General features: G+C 39.5%; 1 protein-coding gene across 1 annotated transcript in view; it reads right to left on the reverse strand.

The window, feature by feature from the left end:
* The window catches only part of LOC307270148 (collagen alpha-6(VI) chain-like), a 40,666-nt gene that overhangs the window by 13,872 nt on the left and 8,005 nt on the right, over nt 1–18,789 (reverse strand). The window contains exons 6-34 of the mRNA XM_080053316.1: nt 18,423–18,700; nt 18,034–18,310; nt 16,955–17,536; nt 14,179–14,754; nt 13,467–13,822; nt 12,944–13,022; nt 12,232–12,377; nt 10,997–11,089; nt 10,731–10,784; nt 10,145–10,216; nt 9,193–9,219; nt 9,046–9,090; nt 8,602–8,655; nt 7,840–7,902; nt 7,519–7,584; nt 6,836–6,889; nt 6,460–6,495; nt 6,124–6,186; nt 5,769–5,831; nt 5,261–5,323; nt 5,002–5,064; nt 4,367–4,417; nt 4,159–4,194; nt 3,377–3,439; nt 3,191–3,253; nt 2,717–2,752; nt 2,217–2,253; nt 1,340–1,539; nt 652–924 (exon numbers count right to left, since the gene is read on the reverse strand). Coding sequence (XP_079909442.1) covers nt 652–924; nt 1,340–1,539; nt 2,217–2,253; nt 2,717–2,752; nt 3,191–3,253; nt 3,377–3,439; nt 4,159–4,194; nt 4,367–4,417; nt 5,002–5,064; nt 5,261–5,323; nt 5,769–5,831; nt 6,124–6,186; nt 6,460–6,495; nt 6,836–6,889; nt 7,519–7,584; nt 7,840–7,902; nt 8,602–8,655; nt 9,046–9,090; nt 9,193–9,219; nt 10,145–10,216; nt 10,731–10,784; nt 10,997–11,089; nt 12,232–12,377; nt 12,944–13,022; nt 13,467–13,822; nt 14,179–14,754; nt 16,955–17,536; nt 18,034–18,310; nt 18,423–18,700 — 3,869 coding nt within the window. The remainder of the gene's footprint in view (nt 1–651; nt 925–1,339; nt 1,540–2,216; nt 2,254–2,716; nt 2,753–3,190; nt 3,254–3,376; nt 3,440–4,158; nt 4,195–4,366; nt 4,418–5,001; nt 5,065–5,260; nt 5,324–5,768; nt 5,832–6,123; nt 6,187–6,459; nt 6,496–6,835; nt 6,890–7,518; nt 7,585–7,839; nt 7,903–8,601; nt 8,656–9,045; nt 9,091–9,192; nt 9,220–10,144; nt 10,217–10,730; nt 10,785–10,996; nt 11,090–12,231; nt 12,378–12,943; nt 13,023–13,466; nt 13,823–14,178; nt 14,755–16,954; nt 17,537–18,033; nt 18,311–18,422; nt 18,701–18,789) is intronic.

The raw sequence follows: 18,789 nt of genomic DNA on the forward strand, positions 1-18,789 counted from the left end.
TGTGTCCCCCTCCAGTCCTGGCCTTTAATTCTAGCGCCCCCCTTTGGACAAAAGCGGTAGTGTTTTTACTACGCCAGCTGTTGTTCCTGGGTGAGCGTATACCCATGACAAAGGCATTAAGAAAAACTGTAAATATGATGGTCTTGTTTGCTTAAAATAAGAATGTTTCACAGTTCCTCTGATGATCATAAATGACATGTAACAGCAAACGAGACCATCAGTGCAAAGAATGCTATTTTTATATAGTTTTTCTTCAAGCCTTTGTCATGGGTATACGCTCACCCAGTAACAACAGCTGGCGTGGTAAAAACACAACCGCTGTCTGTCCAAAGGGGGGCGCTAGAATTAACACAAACTGAAAGTTCTTCGGAGCTCCTTTCATATAAAGTCAGTCCAAGTCTGACAAAATTCATAACGTAGCCTATAATGTTAAAATATATATCTAAACTAGGGGTGTAGTGGATAGAGCGCATACCATATCAGCCCCGGCCTTCGTTGCAGTGGTCGCAAGTTCAAATCTGACCCGTGGACCTTTACTGCAGGTCATCCTGCTCTCTGTCTCCCCATTTCAACTCTGTACTGTCTAATTAAGCTTAAAAATGACAAAAAATTCTCTTTAAAAAAAAATAAGTAAGCTATCTTTTAACTTACCGCCATTGCTTGTTCGACTAGTGGGGCGTTTCGTAGTGCGATGACTGCGGGGAAGATTTCTCTAGTGATCAGCGGTGTGGTGTCAGCTCCGTCAGTGGAGGGTCCGTTGATAAAGAAAATGGCGACTTTTCTGACCAGCAGTCCCGACCTCACGCGTTTGAAACAGTTCTGAGCCACGTACAGCATGGCGGCAGACAGTTTGCGAGGGTTGGACGTCCGCTCCAGTTGGATGGTTTTGACTTTGGCGAGCAGCGCTGCCTTGTTGCTAAAGTCCTGGAGAGTTAAGAGGTTGAGAGGGGTGTGGTGGTGGTTAAATGGTTTTGTGTTGAGGGTTCATAAACACACACACAAACACATGCGAAGAAACAAAAGTGTGTGTGTTTGAGTATTTGATACAGCTCCATCCCAAGTGTGTGTGTGTGTGTTTTTTTTTCAACGACTGTCTATCAAATACTCACACACACACACTCACACACATCCCTGGTGTCCTGTGTGTGTGTGTGTGTGTGTGTGTGTGTGTGTGTATTTATGTGTGTTCGTCTGTGTGTGTGTCTGTCTGTCTGTCTCACACACACACACACACACACACACACACACACACCCCCCCCCCACACACACACACAGACCCCTCCCCCCCCCCCCCCCCCCCCCCCCACACACACACACATACACACATCATCCCTTTTACCTGGAAGTGTATGAGGACCTTGGTGACACTACTGAAGCCGACCACTGCCACTCTAGCGCCCTGAGGACAGTTACTCTCAGAGATGTGGATCCGCTCCAGCAGGGTGATGAGAGCTTTCTTCTGTTTGTCAAAGTCTGCCTCTGTCACCTCAGCCATATCCAGGGCAAACAACAGCTCCGTAGGGTAGGCTGGGCACTTTTCTAGAAGGGTATTTATTTGTTTATATACTGTAGTATGTTTTATATACACAGGTCACTCAAAGGGCCTTGAAAAACATGATTTAAACTAGCTACAACCAGCTTTTTAATGTTTGTGAAACATTGCAAAGAATGCTATTTTTATATAGTTTTTCTTAATGCCTTTGACATTTGACACATTTGATATAGAAATGAAATGTTAAAATTGTACTTATCTGTTGTTCAAATGGAGACATACATACCTTTGCAACAATCTGTGGGGAGGAGAAAGATAGACGTTAGTTTGAACATAAAAGCCAAGACAAGTTTATTTCTATAGCACAATTCAGACACGAGGCCATTCAAAGTGCTTTAGGGGCATGAAATACATCAAGATTAAATTATATCAAGTGTAGAATAAACATTGGAAAACCGAATACAAAAATAAAATAATAATAATAATAATAATAATAATAATGATAATAATAATAATAATAATAATAATAATAATAATAATAATAATAATAATAATAATAATAATAATAATAATAATAATAATAATAATAATTTTTAAAAAATGTGCCCAAATTTGTTTTAGTTTATTGGTGCATAACAATCCTACATTTAAAACAATTGATTCACAGAACGTTATGACACTAAAAAATTCATATATTTCTTCTATCTTCTAAACAATCACTTACTGCAGTTGTCTCGGATGTAAGTGATGAGGTCACATTCCTGAAACAAATGAAGAATATATTAAATTTGTAAAATTTTATCAATTAATCAATTAAAATGTATTTTTATAGCGCTTTTCAAACTAATCTTTTTTTTAAGTACTTTACAATGATTGCAACATACGAAGAAAGCAAAAATGTATCTGGAAACCAACGCACGCTTGTTAGACCTGCAAACGTAATAGTCGACAATTTTAAATAGTATAATAAATTAATGTAATGAAGAAACTGCAGCTTTTACCGTATAATATAATACCAAAAAATTAAACTTTACTTAGAGGTTGAAAATGAATGAAATACAATCAAATAATAATAAAAGACATTATAGAATTTTACATAAAAACAAAACTGTGTAATACAGATAAAAACAAAACAGTAAAATGAAAAATATGATAGCAAAATATTGATGTAAATGTACTATCCCCATAGAGATGCCAAGAGAAGTGATTTTGAGACAGACTTACCGTCATGTTTCGCTCTCCTGGAGGACCTTTACGACCCTGGATAGAAGGAGATGGGGGGAATTTAACAAACAAAAAAACGTCAAAAAGTATATTCTTGTTAGCTTTCATAAAGTTTAGCTTAGTTAGGTGCTGGGTCTCAAAAAACAATTGGCCCCCAAGTGGCTGGACCCTAGAAAGCTTCCCTACATACAGGCGCTTCTCAATGTGAATGAATATCATGGTAAAGTCCATTCAAACAGTGAACTTTCATATATTCTAGATTCATTAAAGAAAGTTAAATATGTCAGTTCTTTATTTTGGTTTAATTTGGATGAATACAGCTTTCAGCTCATGGAATAAAAAAAATCCAGTATCTCAAAATGTGAGAATATTACATAAAACAAATTTAAAAGAAGGATTTATAATAAACATTTTAATCTTTTTAGAGCTGTATTTTCTTATATTCCCCAGGAAAATGTAAGCCCTTGAACTCACCGGATGTCCGATATGACCTTTGGTTCCGTTACCGCCATATGTTCCAGAGTTCCCCGGTGGCCCCTAATCAGACAGAACAGAAATACACGTCAACGATGAAGCAAAAAACACAATATAAAATAATGTCAATAAATAAATAGATAAATAAATAAATAGAAAGAAATAGAATAGAATGTATTCACTCACGTCTTGACCTGGGTTGCCTTTCCTGCCTCCATATCCTATGCCTCCCTTATCACCATCTCCACCCTGAACAAAACCAAACAACACAACAGTTTGAACTACGATAGTCGAGTCAAGTCAAACTTTATTGTCAATTCTTAAAATCAGCAGGCATACATAAGGGTTGAAATGGCGTTTGTCTCTGACCCACGGTGCAACAGGAACAACAATAATAATAATAAAATAAAGTAGAATAAGATAAAGATAAACAGTAATTACATTAAATACATTCTAAATACTAAATAATGCATATAGATATGCTGCTACTCTATTCTCTTAAAGGTGCAGTGTGTAATATCAGAGTATTATAGCATCATCTAGTGGTGATTGTAGATTGCAACGCCCTATTGCTAACTTCTCTTGTTTTGAGAATTTACAGAAGCTACGGTGGCCTTCAAGGACAAGAAGCTATAGTTACTAAAGATGGCATCATCCACCACTGCCTCAAGTCTTTCCACAATATCAAGTGATGAGGTGAAGTTGTATTTAGTTATTTTGTTCTATAGTACTTCTTCTTCTTGGTCTTTCAACAGGTGCATTTCCCCAGGACGCCCGCTATATATAAAAAAACGTGTATGGCGACCTTAGTGCCCAGCTCCTATGTAGATATAAATAAATCACCATATTCACCTTGAACATAACCAAACAACACAACAGTTTGAACTTGGTTTTAAGAGTAAAATTCAAGCACTTTTCTAGCATTTTCAAGATATATATTTTATTTAAGAACCCAAAAATGGACTCACCGATAGACCGGGGTAACCAGGGAAACCGGGATCTCCCTGTAAAGAGGTAGAAGGACACAATAATCAGTTATCAAAAGCAGTGGTGTAGTGGTTAGAGCCCCCCCCTCCCCCCATAGAGTCTCAGCCCCCTTTACTCCAATCAATGTGTGCATGCGTAATTGTAAAAATATAAATATTTGATAATCAAAAGGAAAGATGTCCGCTTCACTTTTGCTCCTTTTGGGGCTGGAGGTCCATATCCGTCTTTTCCGTCTTGTCCCTGAAACACAGAAACAGATTCATTCACTAACTGAACTTTGAACACACAGGAAACATTCTATTGTTCGTACAAACAGAAGCTACGGTGGCCTTCAATGACAAAAAGCTAGTTACTAAAGATGGCATAACAATGTTTACATTCTATAGTTTCATACCAAGCCCCAACCTCAGCGATTTTTACCAGCATCCAATAAGGAAGTGACCACAACTGTAGTAGACCGAAAGGGCCACTGGGGGTGGAACCAAGACTGAGCAATCTTTCTTTAACTCACTTGTTAGACAGGCCGTTTTCACAGTCTTATTAAACCTATTTACAGCCTGGTCCACAAAACCATTTTAGTCTGTATGTTTAGGTCATATCTCCATGACAACGCTGAGGGGGGTGAATTTTTTTCTAGCAGGCTAGTTCTTATTCTTTTGGAGGTTAAAATGTATTGGCGCGATCTCTTGAGTGACAGCTCTCCGCCCGTTGTCCCTCACTTTGCCTCGGAGGTATACGTGAATAAGTGAGGTCAGCCCGGATGCTACGTCCATATTATTTACTAACTATGTTTCATACAAACAGCTTATGTTCCAGTTTCTCACCGGCATGCCTCTGGGCCCCTCTGATCCTATCACCCCCTTTGGACCAATATCTCCAGGTTCGCCCTGAAACAAAAACAACAACATATTCAATCATTCACTGAATCGGGGTAAAAATAATAATTTTAAACTCTATCTAAGTAGCACTTTTAAAAACACAGTTACAAGTTCCTGAACAGATAAAACAGGTATTTATCTAATAAAACTTGAAAATGCCAAAAAGTTATCTTAAGAAAAAAACAATAGTCAAGGAGATAATGACCTTCTGTCCGTTGTGGCCTGTTCGTCCGGCCGGTCCAGGGGGTCCAACTTTCCCCTGTCTCCCCTAAAAGGTAAGAACCATATTGTTTACATCCCACACTCAACATATATAGGCCGTTTATACAACACACACACTGACACTATACCTGTGTCTGATTGAACAAATATTATTTTGAAGCATATTGAGGCTTTTAAAACTAACACATTCTTCTCGAACAAATCATTAAAGCTACAGTGTGTAATATCGGAGCATTTTGGGGTCATCTAGTGGTGTGATTGTAGATGTCAACGCTCCCTTGCTAACCCCTCTCTTGGGGAATTTACAGTAAGCTACGGTGGCCTTCAAGGACAATAAGCTATACAGTAGTTACTAAAGGTGGCATCATTCACCACTGCCTCAAGTCTTTCAACACTTCTACACAATGAATATTCTTATAATATGAGTTTCACCTGTAGTACAGTCTACACAGAGAAATACAGTTTGATGATATTGTAGATGATGAACTGACCTGAGGTCCACCAAAGCCAGGGAATCCTTTTGGTCCGCGCTCCCCGACAGGTCCTACGGGTCCCTACACACACACGTACACGCACACACACACACACACACACACGCATGCACGCACGCACACACACATGCACACACACAAACACACACACAGAAACATACACTCCTTTAGTACAAAGCTATGAATACACAAGGCGATCACTCAAAACTATTGATCGATTATTGACCCATATAGCTTAAATTAAAAAAAATTAACTTTTGCATCAACTGAAAACATCAAAGTTAACGGCCCTTTTTTCACTATTGGAACATTTTTAATTTTGAATTAGTTGTTGAAGAGTTTGAAGTGAACTCACATTTGGACCAGAAGGACCGGGGTTTCCTGGAAGTCCTTTTGCTCCGGGCCCACCGGGGTTACCCTGCAAATAGACAGACAGACAGGCAGATAGACAGGCAGACAGACAGACAGACAGACAGACAGACAGACAGACAGACAGACAGACAGACAGACAGACACACAGACACAGACACACACACACACACACACACACACACACACATACACACACACACACACACACACACACACACACACGCAGTTTGAAAAGGGTATTTCAGTGTAGTATAGAGATATAGTGAAACCGTCTTTGGCTGCAGAATTGAGTGATAGAAGTGTAAGGATGAGCTCCAACCTTTGGACCGATTTGGCCTCTCCTTCCATCCTGACCCTGAAAAACAGAACAAGCAGATATTTACAGTAAGTGGCTTATATAAAATCAAAATTTCTCCAGATTATATTTTAATTCAAAATGTTTCCAAAACTATTCAGTTAATTCCAACTATTCCTGGAGTTTCATGACTGTGGGAGTATCAACACTGTCTGATACGAATGGGGTAATTCGAAAATATTGCAATTGCTGTGTGTGTGTGCGTGTGTGTGTGTGGGTGTATGTTCATAACACACACACACACACACACACACACACACACACACACACACACACACACACACACACACACACACACACACACACACAGAATAATCAAGTCAATAGTCAATGATCTCACCGGGTTTCCATCCAGTCCCTTCTCACCGGGCTTTCCGTCAGTTCCAGGTGTTCCCTTTGGATTCAAACACATTGTCATAAAAGAACCCAAATAATATGATTTAGAAATCATGACAGGGACACATATATCTAGAATTATCAGTGGTGAAATATCCTTTACTTAAAGGTGCATTGTGTAAATTTGTGTGTCAGAGAAGTGAGTCATTTTCTAAAGTATATTCTCATAACTGAATAAACAAACTTTCCTCACAGGATAATGTGATCCCTGGAACACTGTTTGAAGTTAGAAAGCTTCCTGAGAAGTTACTGTTTCACTGTTGTTGTTTACAGCAGCAGGGCCCACAGTTTGGTATACAAACATATTCTAGTCTTAACGTTTGGTTCCAGGTTCTTCAAAATAATTTAGTTTTGATTTATGATGATAGAATTATTCAATACTAAGAATTACATGTAGAGAAAATATGTTTTGTAAACTAACTGCAGGCGCTGTGAATGTAAACAAACCCACCTCCTCTGAAACTGTATAGTGAGGACCCTTTAATTTAAAGCACGGAAGTACAGAGCCCCCTACAGCATAGATGAAAATAAACTAGTTACACAAGGAAGGACTTAAAAAATAAAAATAAAGAAAAAAATAAGTAAATTAGTCCTTCTTCTTCAGTCCTAACACGTGTAGTTTCTCACCGGTAAACCTTGGTTCCCTCGGTCTCCTTTGGCTCCTGGAACATTGTTATCAGCACCTTTCCGACCCTAGAACACACACGCACGCACGCACACACACACACACACACAAAGTTACAGTCTGTTTGAAAAGTTTGTTATAATCATTACCGGTATATTTAATCTCACCCATTGACTGTGGTATGGTAGTAAAATACAGATGTTCAGTTTAGTCAGTCAGTCAGACAGACAGACAGACAGATAGACAGACAGACAGACAGGAAACAAGACGGATAGATGTATAGATAGATAGACAGACAGACAGACAGACAGACAGAGACTCACTGGATCTCCTCTCAGTCCGTGCTGTCCTTTAATCCCCGGGTCGCCTTTCATACCTGGGATTCCCTGGACGGATAAAGAGGTTTTCATATGACAACATAATCACAGTAGCATATGCAACAGTATTTTGAATGTGCAGTGTGTAAAATCTGATTATTTAGCACATAAATACTATATACTACATTGTAGATGTCAATGCTCCCTTACTAACCCCTCCCTTTGAGTAGAATGTACAGAAGCTATGGTGGCATTCAAGGACAAGAAGCTAGTTACTAAAGATGGCATCATCCACCACTGCCTCAAGTCTTTCCACAATATCAAGTGAAGAGGTGAAGATGTATTTAGTTATTTATTCTATAGTACTTCTTCTTCTTGGTCTTCCAACAGGTGCATTTCCCCAGGACGCCCTCTATATATAAAAACGTGTAAGGCCGTTAAGTTTGTCCGTTCTGTGCTACTGTAGAAACATGGCGGGGAAACATGGCGGTCTCAGCGCCCCGCTCCTGTGTAGATATAAAAGGCTCATTCTAAGGTCATAAAAAAAACAAGGGATTACACTATATTTAAAAACATTCTCATGCATATTATATAACATTTCTAACAAGTCTGTTCTGAAAAATGCCAAAAGATTCCACACACTGCACCTTTAATAATGCGAACTCAGGCCAACGATCATGGTAAAGACAATTCACTTTCCACGACCAAGAAAACAAACATGGATGCCAATAAAAATGGAAATAATAATGAATAATTGTTATTTTTTACTGGGTTTCCTGGGTCTCCTTTGGGTCCACTGGTTCCATTATGTCCGTGCCATCCCTGCAAACACAAACACAGAGCAGCTCAAAAATCACATTAAAAAACAAAAATTCACATTACTGTCTTTATGCCCTAAGTAACTTTCTGTTACATGTCACATGTTTATCTACTTTATAATAGGAATGTGAACAACTCATAATTGTGTGTGTTGACACAGGATTTTTTTTTGCGACGAGAGAGAGAGAGAGAGAGCGAGGGAGGGAGGGAGGGAAGGAGGGAGGGAGGGATAGTCTTTCTCCAAACTAAAACAGTTAAAAGGTCTATATATTTGCTGGGAACTGTTATAGACATGCAACACTTTGACCCTTTTTGTTCTGTTTTATTCTGAAAATAATAAAAATGTAAAAAAAAAATGTAAAAATTAAGATTAAAGTATGTTGACTTCCATACCTCTTCTCCGTTGATTCCTTGCAGTCCGTCTTCCCCGTTCACGCCCTGCAAGAGTCGGGCAAGAATCACAAATATTCATGTAAACATGTCGCGAGTGGATTTAGGATATATCTCTCTGGGGTTAAGTGACTTTGCATTAGCACTCACCCTGTTGCCTGACGCTCCTCTGGAACCCTGTAGAGACAAACACCAGATTTTATTCACAGTAAACATGCGGCCTTTGTTTACACTACAAAGACAGTCTGAAGTATTTGTATAAAATTATAGGTCATATCAGTGTGTCTAATACAAAGACTTCTGTGGACTTTGGAGCCTTGTGGAAGAGAGTAAGATTTAGTTTTAATCTATTTAGTCTACTACATCTGATTTATCAAAATGGTGCAGAAGAATTTTGCCCTTAAACAAAAGCTGATTAAAACCGATTCGATCATGGCTTTCACTTGAAGGAGAACTGCCTACATTTGAGCCAACTAATGGTATTTTGTTGATATAACCTACCATTCTTATGTAATGTAACTTCAAGCTTTGTAATATACTTTTCTTATTTGTGTTCTGCCTCTGATGCCATGAGCCAATCAGAGCCTCCCATTCTCAGCCCATTCTGTCTTCAGTCCTTTGATTAGTAAATTAAGCGTTTGGTACCTTTTCCTTGTGTTAATGAAGTTTAAAGTAAACCATTCCCATAGCAAACAAAAGCCAGTTCTAGGCATGTTTCAGTGGGATATCTGGCTAGTGTAAAATAGGTATTTACGGTATGTGTTCCTTTTCCTTGTGTGAATGCAGCTTTTCGTACCTTGAAACCCCTTAACTAAATAAACTGATATAAATAATAATATTCATAATAGTAATAGTATAAATAAGATTAAAAAAAAAATTCTTCACACTTTTTTTATTTGCTGTCTGCCTCTGATGAGCCAATTAGAGCCTTCCATTCTCAGCCAATTCTGTCTTCAGTCCTTGACTAGTAAATTAAGCGTTTGTGTGTGTGTGTGTGTTTGTGTGTGTGTGTGTGTGTGTGTGTGTGAGTGTGTGAGTGAGTGTGAATGTGTGCGTCTGCGTCTCTGCGTGTGGGTGTGTGTGTGAATGCAGCTTTTCGTACCTTGAATCCTCTTGCTCCTGGACAGCCCTCGATGCCTTGAGTTCCATCGGGTCCCGGAGGCCCTCTCTCCCCCTGAAACAAACACATACACACACACACACACACACACACACACACACACACACACACACACACACACACACACACACACACACACACACACACACACACACACACACACACACACACACACACACACACACACTCAGTCCACATAGGATGTCCACAGAACACAGCTTACCAGGCAAGGCAAGTTTATTTCTTTAGCACAATTCAGACACAAGGCCATTCAAAGTGCTTTACAGGGGCATAACAAACATCAAGATTAGACATTAGAAAGTGCATTTAAGAGATAGTAAAAACAAATGAAAATACATCAAGATTCAAGATTAGAGATTACTAAAACAAATAACAAATACAGGCAGACAAATAGACAGAAATATTGTATTTCTCATGCATTGATTAAGGTTTAAAAACTACTGTAAATCTGTCCCGTGTATAACAGCAATGCGCCTCATTTACCAACATCTCTAGAAGGGAAATGTTCTTAGGCACTTCTTAACAAAGTGAATGGTGGAGCACTTACAGGGATTCCCTCCTCGCCCGTGTATCCTGGGTGGCCCTTTTGTCCAGGCCCGCCCTGTTTAGAAACACACACACAACAGGATCAGTGCCACAAAAAAAGAAAAGAAAGTCCTCTTCACAGCAGACCCAGGTTAGAATCCAGCCTGGGTCGTTCTCTGCATGTCATTCCCCTCTCCGACACATTGCATCACTGTCTCTCCACACTGTCTATTAAGCATAAAAGATGCCTAAAAAAATTATCTTTAGAATAACTTATATTGCAGTCACCTTAGTCCCCGGTTTCCCTGGAATGCCTGGCGGTCCCTGAGGTCCGATACATTTGCACATGACACCGCAGCACTCCTTGTCTGCCACCATGTCCTGCAAGAGAGCAACGAAAAATATATATTAATGAATACACATTTCCTAAATATTCTAAAAGCCTTTATCTCAAAAGCAAAATAAAGACAGCTCTGGAAGAACATAAGAGAACACTTAGAATATTCAGTGTCTCTTGTTTTACTCTTTAGATGCATACGTTTGAGTAAAATGTAAATTTTGATTTTATAATATAAACTACTGACAACATTTCTACCAAATCCACAATAAAAATATTGTCATTACCATCATGTTCAATAAGTAATGTAGAGATGAAGATTTAAGAAAAATCCAGACCGGTCTCTTATTTTTTTCTGGGGCCGTATATAGATTTTTTTTTTGGAATCTTACAAAATTGCCACAATCAAAATCATGAGTTTGTTAATGTCTTGACTCAGATCCAAAAAAAAAGAAATGTGTTCTGGTTTCTTGACACTTGAACCAAAATTGTTCTATAGACCCCTTATCTTCAATTTAGAAAGTGAAAACAAAACTTGAACTGAAAATATCTAATTACCCATACATGGCCCCTCACTTTAACAGGTACTTTTACCTGTGGTCAGCAGTGACATAAAATAAAGTCTTAATTAGTCAATTTACATGAGGCACATTGAAATTCATCTTTTCTCATCTCCCCACTCAAGTTCCCACACTCCAGAGGGGGTCCACACACAGGGTCAGCCATAGTACAGTGCCCCTGGAGCAGTTTGGGGTTAAGTGTCTTGCTCAAGGACACAATGGTAGAGATGGTGGGCACCGTAAATGTAATAGCAGCCACCACTAGTTTTACTACTAACACCTTCTTGTCCAGTACAAAGACCTCATGGTTACTGGGAGGAACCAGAAACCTCTTGCTTACTGGGAGGAACCAGAGACCTCATGGTTACTGGGAGGAGGAACCAGAGACCTCATGGTTACTGGAAGGAACCCAAGACATCATGCTTAGTGGGAGGAAGAACCAGAGACCTTGTGGGTAACTGGGAGGAGGAACCAGAGACCTCATGGTTACTGGGAGGAGGAACCAGAGACCTCATGGTTACTGGGAGGAACCAGAGACCTCATGCCTACTGGGAGGAGGAACCAGAGACCTCATGGTTACTGGGAGGAACCTCTTCTATCTAGGCCATTCTACCATCCCAACTTACGATCTGATTGTGCATGGTGCTAGACACACTCTGCATGCCGATGCTCAGAGGAACGTTGACGCCAAATCCTCGTCCGAACTCCAACCCGTGCATCTCTTTTATGTTAGTCGCTCCATCCAGGGCCACAATGAGCAGAGCACTGATCCCTAAAGACAGAAATAAATCATCAACAGACTCTAGATATACAGGTGCATCTAAAGAAAATCATGGAAAAGTCCATTCAAAAGGTCAACTTGAATGTATTCTAGATTCATTACACAAAGTGAAATATGTCAGGCCTTTCTTTTGGTTTAATTTGAATGATTACGGCTTACAGCTCATGGAATTAAAAAATCCAGTATCACATAATGTTAGAATATCACACAAAAACATGATTTATAATGCAGAAATGTCGACCATCTGAAAAGTATGTTTATTCTAGACTAATTTCACTTGTTGTGTAAAGAATCTTGAATATATGAAAGTTTCAGTTTTTAAACCAATACATTTATAACATTTGTGAACATTTATACTCATTCAGATTTTTGTAAAAATATCATATATTGATTTTTTACTGTTGTAGACCAGGTTTACAGATGCTTTGAAGGGGCTACAATTAATTTAAAAATGGAAGCAGGGAAAAAGAAAAGTGGTATTATTGAAGAGTAGGATTAATTTATTCATATTTCCACCTATTGAAACAGTGGAACCAAATCAACCTCCCAATATTTACCAGATTTTTTGAGCTGATCTGAAGCTTCCTCCAGTGTCCAAACGTTTTCATCCAGTCCGTCTGAGAAGATCAGCAGCACCTAATGGAGACAGACGTTAGTCTGATTTAAACCCTCTGTAGTGTGGTGTCTGGAAACTCACTCATTAAAATTTCGGTTAAATTAATTTTTTTTATTGTTTTGCCCAACTTGGACAAAATCGAAATCAATTCATGATTTAGATTCGCTTGAAGAAGTTCTTGATTCACACAAAAAAACTAGTCTGGTTTCTTGACACTTTTGGTAAGACGGTTTTGATAAATTTTGGAATTCCAATTAAAAGTTGCTAGTATAAAACATTGTGTACGAATAACTACACTTTAAGGAAGCTAAGGACGAAAGGTATCCACTTCCAAAAACTGCTAATAAATACTTGACCGTACACTGTAGTCTCATAATAAGAAAGCATTAACCGTCTCAGATCATTTTAACAATGAATTAAGGAATAAACAACTTTTTATGGAGGATGTAATCTGTGTCACTCACCTTGACACCAGCTCTCGACTTGGCCAACAATTCGCCAGATGATTTCAACAAGGCGGCGTTGAAGAGAAGCGGCTCTGCAAAGTTGTAGTTCATAACTTTCTTCAGCGCGTCTTGGCTGTAGGCTTCAAAGCTTGTGCCGTACAAAATATTGCCATCACGACCCACCACTTGGTAGGCAATGTTCGGCTTGATGGGTGACAGTTCTTTGCTCACACAGCACAGGTCTGAAAACTCTGAGATGTCGTGAATGATTCTTGGCAGGAAGGTCTTGAGCTTGAGGTGGCCGCTGACCAGAGTCTCGCCAGGAAATCTCGGTCTAGAAATATCGAAACCCACGGCGATTTCAATTGAGCATGCTGTAGGGAAACAAAGGGAAAGGTGTTTTCACATTTAGCTTTCAAACCTGCCTTGTTTGGTTCAATTGAATCAAACTCTTTTGAAGAGGTGATAACACAGCAATCACACACACACACACACAGACACACACACACACACACAAACACACACAAACACACACACACACACACACACACACACACACACACACACACACACACACACACACACACACACACACACACACACACACACACACACACACACACACACACACACACACACACACATCAATCACCCGTAGACACAGAGGAACATGGTGGAAAAATATGGTTGGAGATCAAAAGAGGACACCAAGTCACGCTACTAAACTCACCTCGTCTTTCCGGTATGAGGTCGACGTCACAGATTTTATCAATCACCTTTTGCGAGATTTCAGACAAGCCTTCAAAGTTTGGCGCACTGAACAGGTTCTTTGGCGTGCCGGTGATCTGCAGGAGCTCCAAATCGTAGAAATCTCCGATCCCGATTGCAAACACCTGAATCCCCAAAGCCCTGAGATGATTCGCTGAGTCTTCCACATCATCGTGAGAATCGCCATCAGTTATCAAAACCAGAACCTTGGGGACCCCACTTCGGCCACCCTGCGATGGGTCAAAGTAACCTCTGATGTGATCCAAGGCCTTCCCGATATGGGTTTCTAAGCCACCTACTTGTTTTAAAGCATTAATGCGTCGGATCACTTCCTCCTTCCTTGCGATTTGGTTGAGTTTAAAAATATCAAAGGGTTTTTCGCCGAACTGTGCGAGGCCAACATGCACATACTTCTCACTGACGTCAAAGCCGCTCACTAGAACTGCTGTGAACTTTTTCATAAGATTGTAATCCTTGGTTTGGATGCTGTTGGACTGATCAAGTAGGAAGACCAGGTCGATGTTCCTATTCTTACAGACTGCAAAAGAAAAGAGAAAGACAGTTGGTCAAATGACTAAATAACAGTTAATTAATAATAGTGTAATACTTTTAATTTTCATTTTTTTTTCATTTAACTTTAATGTATTAAAATTTTTAATGCTTCATTTATCCTCGAGAGACCAATTGAGGGGTGAGCCTCATTTTCAATGACGTCAAGTTCAAAACAAATTCAAAACAACAATACATACAAAATATTCAATGCAAATACATCAAATACACAACAAGTGAAGAGAAAAAAAACTATTGAAACATTTACAAAGTGGTGAAGAGTGGCAGCAATTAAAAGGAATAAAGTACAATATAGCCTAATTAAAACAGTTACAGGTAGAGTTTGGCAGATTTAAGATAGTTTGTTTAAATTGGTTAAAGGATATGAATGTATTTAGTTTAATTTTTTGCTGTAAGTTGTTCCAGGAGTCGGGGGCACTGAAGCTAAAAGATGTCTTTCCCAGCTCAGACAGGGCTTGTGGGACATAAAGCATAAGCATGTCAGTGGAGCGGGTCTGATAAAGCCCATCTGAAATGTGCAGCATTTCTGTTAAATAACGAGGAAGCTTCCCGGTCAAGGCTTTGTAAATAAAAATGTGCCAATGTGCGTCACGTCTCTCTTTAAGGGAGGACCACCCAACCTTTTCATATAAAAGACAATGGTGTGTTTCATAAGCATCTCCTGTGATGAATCTTAAAGCAGAGTGAAAAACAGAGTCTAGGAGCACCGTAAAAAACTGCCTCAGTAATCCTTTTCCTACTAAATAAAGGGAAGGTGGTTTTGTTCCTATAAAAATAGCCAATTTTTTGTCGTAGTCGACAAACAAGATTATTTATATGAAAATTAAAAGTGAGTTTATCATCTAACCAGATGCCGAGATATTTGTACTCTGTGACTCTTTCAATTAAAAATCCATTCTTTGTAAACATATTAAAATCATTAAAATGTGTAGTTTTTGCTCTGGAGAAACACATATATTTGGTTTTGTCTGTATTTAGAACCAGCCTGAGGTCCACTAGACAGTCCTGCAGAGTATTAAAAGAGCTTTGTAGGTTCTCAATAGATTGATGCACCGAATCGGAAATGCAATACAGTACTGTGTTGTCAGCGTATAGATGGGCGTGACAGTTTTTTAGCGATGAAACAATGTTATTCATATAAATTGTGAAAAGAACTGGACCTAAAATTGAGCCCTGTGGGACACCATTTGTAACAGTTAAAAACTCAGATTGGTATCTTCCCAGTTTGACTGACTGCTGTCTATCAGAGAGATAATCCCTAAACCAGCTACATGCAGAGTGATCAAAGCCAATGTCATGCAGCCTCTGTAAAAGCAAATGGTGGTCAACAGTATCAAAGGCCTTTGAAAGATCAATAAAAAGTGCTGCACAGTGCTTTTTCTTGTCTAATGCTGTAACAATGTTGTCTACAACCAAAGTCACAGCAGAGACAGTACTATGGCCTGCTCTAAAACCAGATTTGAATGGGCTCAAAATGGAAGCTCTAGTTAGAAATGTTTTTAACTGATTATTAATAAGTGATTCTAGAATTTTTGCGAGGCATGGGAGTTTGGAAATTGGCCTGTAGTTATTAAGATTATTTTTGTCAACACCTTTATGTGAAGGAATTACATGAGCTTTTTTCCAAATTTTAGGAACTATTCCAGAGGAGATGGAAAGATTAAAAATATGGGTAATTTGTTTTGATATTATATGTGTAGAAAGCTTGATTGAAAACGGGTCCAAATTGTCCTCTCCCATGTACTTCTTGGGGTTGATGGCGAGGACATACATTTTATACATACATACATTTTTGTTTATAAAACACCTTTCATACAAGCTTCTCGTTGTGTGTAAGGGCGCAATGAATGAATAATAATTTGAGCACTAAAATGTTTTCATCTATCAAAATATTCCCCCAACTCTGATAGGGTTTTATACTTAGACAGCACTTTTTTCACCAATTAATGGCATTTTAGAATTCATACAATCAAGCAATTTAAGGACATCAGCAAGTTCAGATTAATGTTAAATATATATTTATTTGAGTTTGCACTCATGGAACCGATTCAATCTTGATGCAAATGCTGAGTTTAGAAGATGTGGGAAAAACCCTTTCGCACTACTACTCACAATTATATTTTAACTGTAAACATTTTAAAACAAAATGTGCCATGACACACTCTTACCTGTCTTGGTATGATTGCAGAGGACAGTTGTAATTCTTTGTTGCAGTGTTGCAAGGGCATTAAAATCGTCCACATAGAAAACCTTGTTTTGGTCGCCACCAGCCATGGTCAGCAGCTCATCCTTGTTTGCTCCTCTCACGCCCACACTGAAGACTGAGATCCCATTTTCTCGCAGCTGATTAGATGTTCTCGTCAGATTCTCTTTGTCGCTTGCTTCCCCGTCTGTAATAACCATCGCGATCTGAGGAACCTGCAGATCCTTCCTGCCGCCGTGTCTTTTATTGAAGTACTGCAGCGAGAATGCCAGAGCATTGGCCGTGTAGGTATTTCCTCCTTCTGGTCTTGTCACATCCCGAAGTGCTTCCATAAGCGCATGTTTGGTGGTATAGCTGTTCAACTCGAAAATAGAGCTGGGTTCATCGGCGTAGATAATCACCCCAAAAAGAGTCATGTTACGGCCAATTGTGCTTTCTTTTGCTATTGCCTCCATGAAGGTCAGGATGCTTTTGAATTGACTGTCATTTATGGTTGAAGAGTGATCCACTATGAAAATGATGTCAGCCTGTTGTATCTTCTGACATTCTGTTTGAGGAAAAGAAAAAAGCAGAGAAAAAGCTTAGCCGAACAGTAAATGTTTTCACAAACTAAGAGGGCCTGATTGAAATTGGTCTTTCTGCCTATCCCCTCTCAAGTTACCCCTGCCCCTGGAGCAGTTTGGGGGTTAAGTGTCTTGCTCAAGGAGATGGTGGGCACTGTACATGTATTACCAGCCACCACTAGTTTTACTACTAACACCCTCCTGTCTGTTGCCGGGGATACAACCAGAGACCTCATAGTTACCGGGAGGAGGAACCAGAGACCTCATGGTTACTGGGAGGAACCAGAGACCTCATGGTTACTGGGAGGAGGAACCAGAGACCTCATGGTTACTGGGAGCAACCAGAGACCTCATAGTTACTGGGAGGAGGAACCAGAGACCTCATAGTTACTGGGAGGAACCAGAGACCTCATGGTAACTGGGAGGAACCTCTTTCCTCCAGGACATCCTACCACCCCTATAGTCCTGCATTTGCTCTTACCTGCGGGGATACAGGTCTCCATGGCTATCTTGCTCTCGAGCTCCTTCAGTGCATCGTAGTCCCTTCCAACATAAACCCTTTGCAAAGAACCGCTAATGTCTATGAGCTGCTCTTTGACGATGGATCCCAGTCCGATGGCGTAGGGCACCACTTTCTTGTCCCTGAGAGCTTTAGAGGGGACTTTAACATTGTCATTGGACCTGCCATCGGTTATCACTATCAGCAACTGTCTCACGTTGGGACGCCCCCCTCTGGCTGCTTCGAAATACTCCGTCACCTGAATTTAATAAATTGATTTGAATTGAATAAATTTGTTTCAGACATATCAAAAAATACAAAACAAAATTAAAAGCACAATAAAACAATGTTCAAATTAGTAATCCACAAACCTCTTTTATGGCCTTCCCTGTGAGCGTGCCTTCTTTCATCTGTGTCATTTTGTCAATGGCGGCTGAAATATCGTCTTTGGTGAAGAAGCTTTTGAAGTCGAATTCCAGTTTGAAGTTGGTGCTGTACTGCATGACACCAACATGCACCTTATCCTGCCCAATCGAGGACTTGTTGACGACGGCTTTCATGAATTCTTTCATTTTCACAAAGTCTTTGTCTTCGATGCTCTCTGAGCTGTCGGTTAAGAAAAAGACGTCGCTTGGTATGTCTTGGCAGACTGTGGAGAAAAGAACACAGCAATGTTAATGTTAATGTGGTGATTTTGTTTTTCTTGCCTAGTGGCCATTATTATTCGTTCTACAAATT

This window comes from Ammodytes marinus (genome assembly GCF_949987685.1).
Source record: "Ammodytes marinus genome assembly, chromosome: 25".
Taxonomy (NCBI): Eukaryota; Metazoa; Chordata; class Actinopteri; order Uranoscopiformes; family Ammodytidae; genus Ammodytes; species Ammodytes marinus.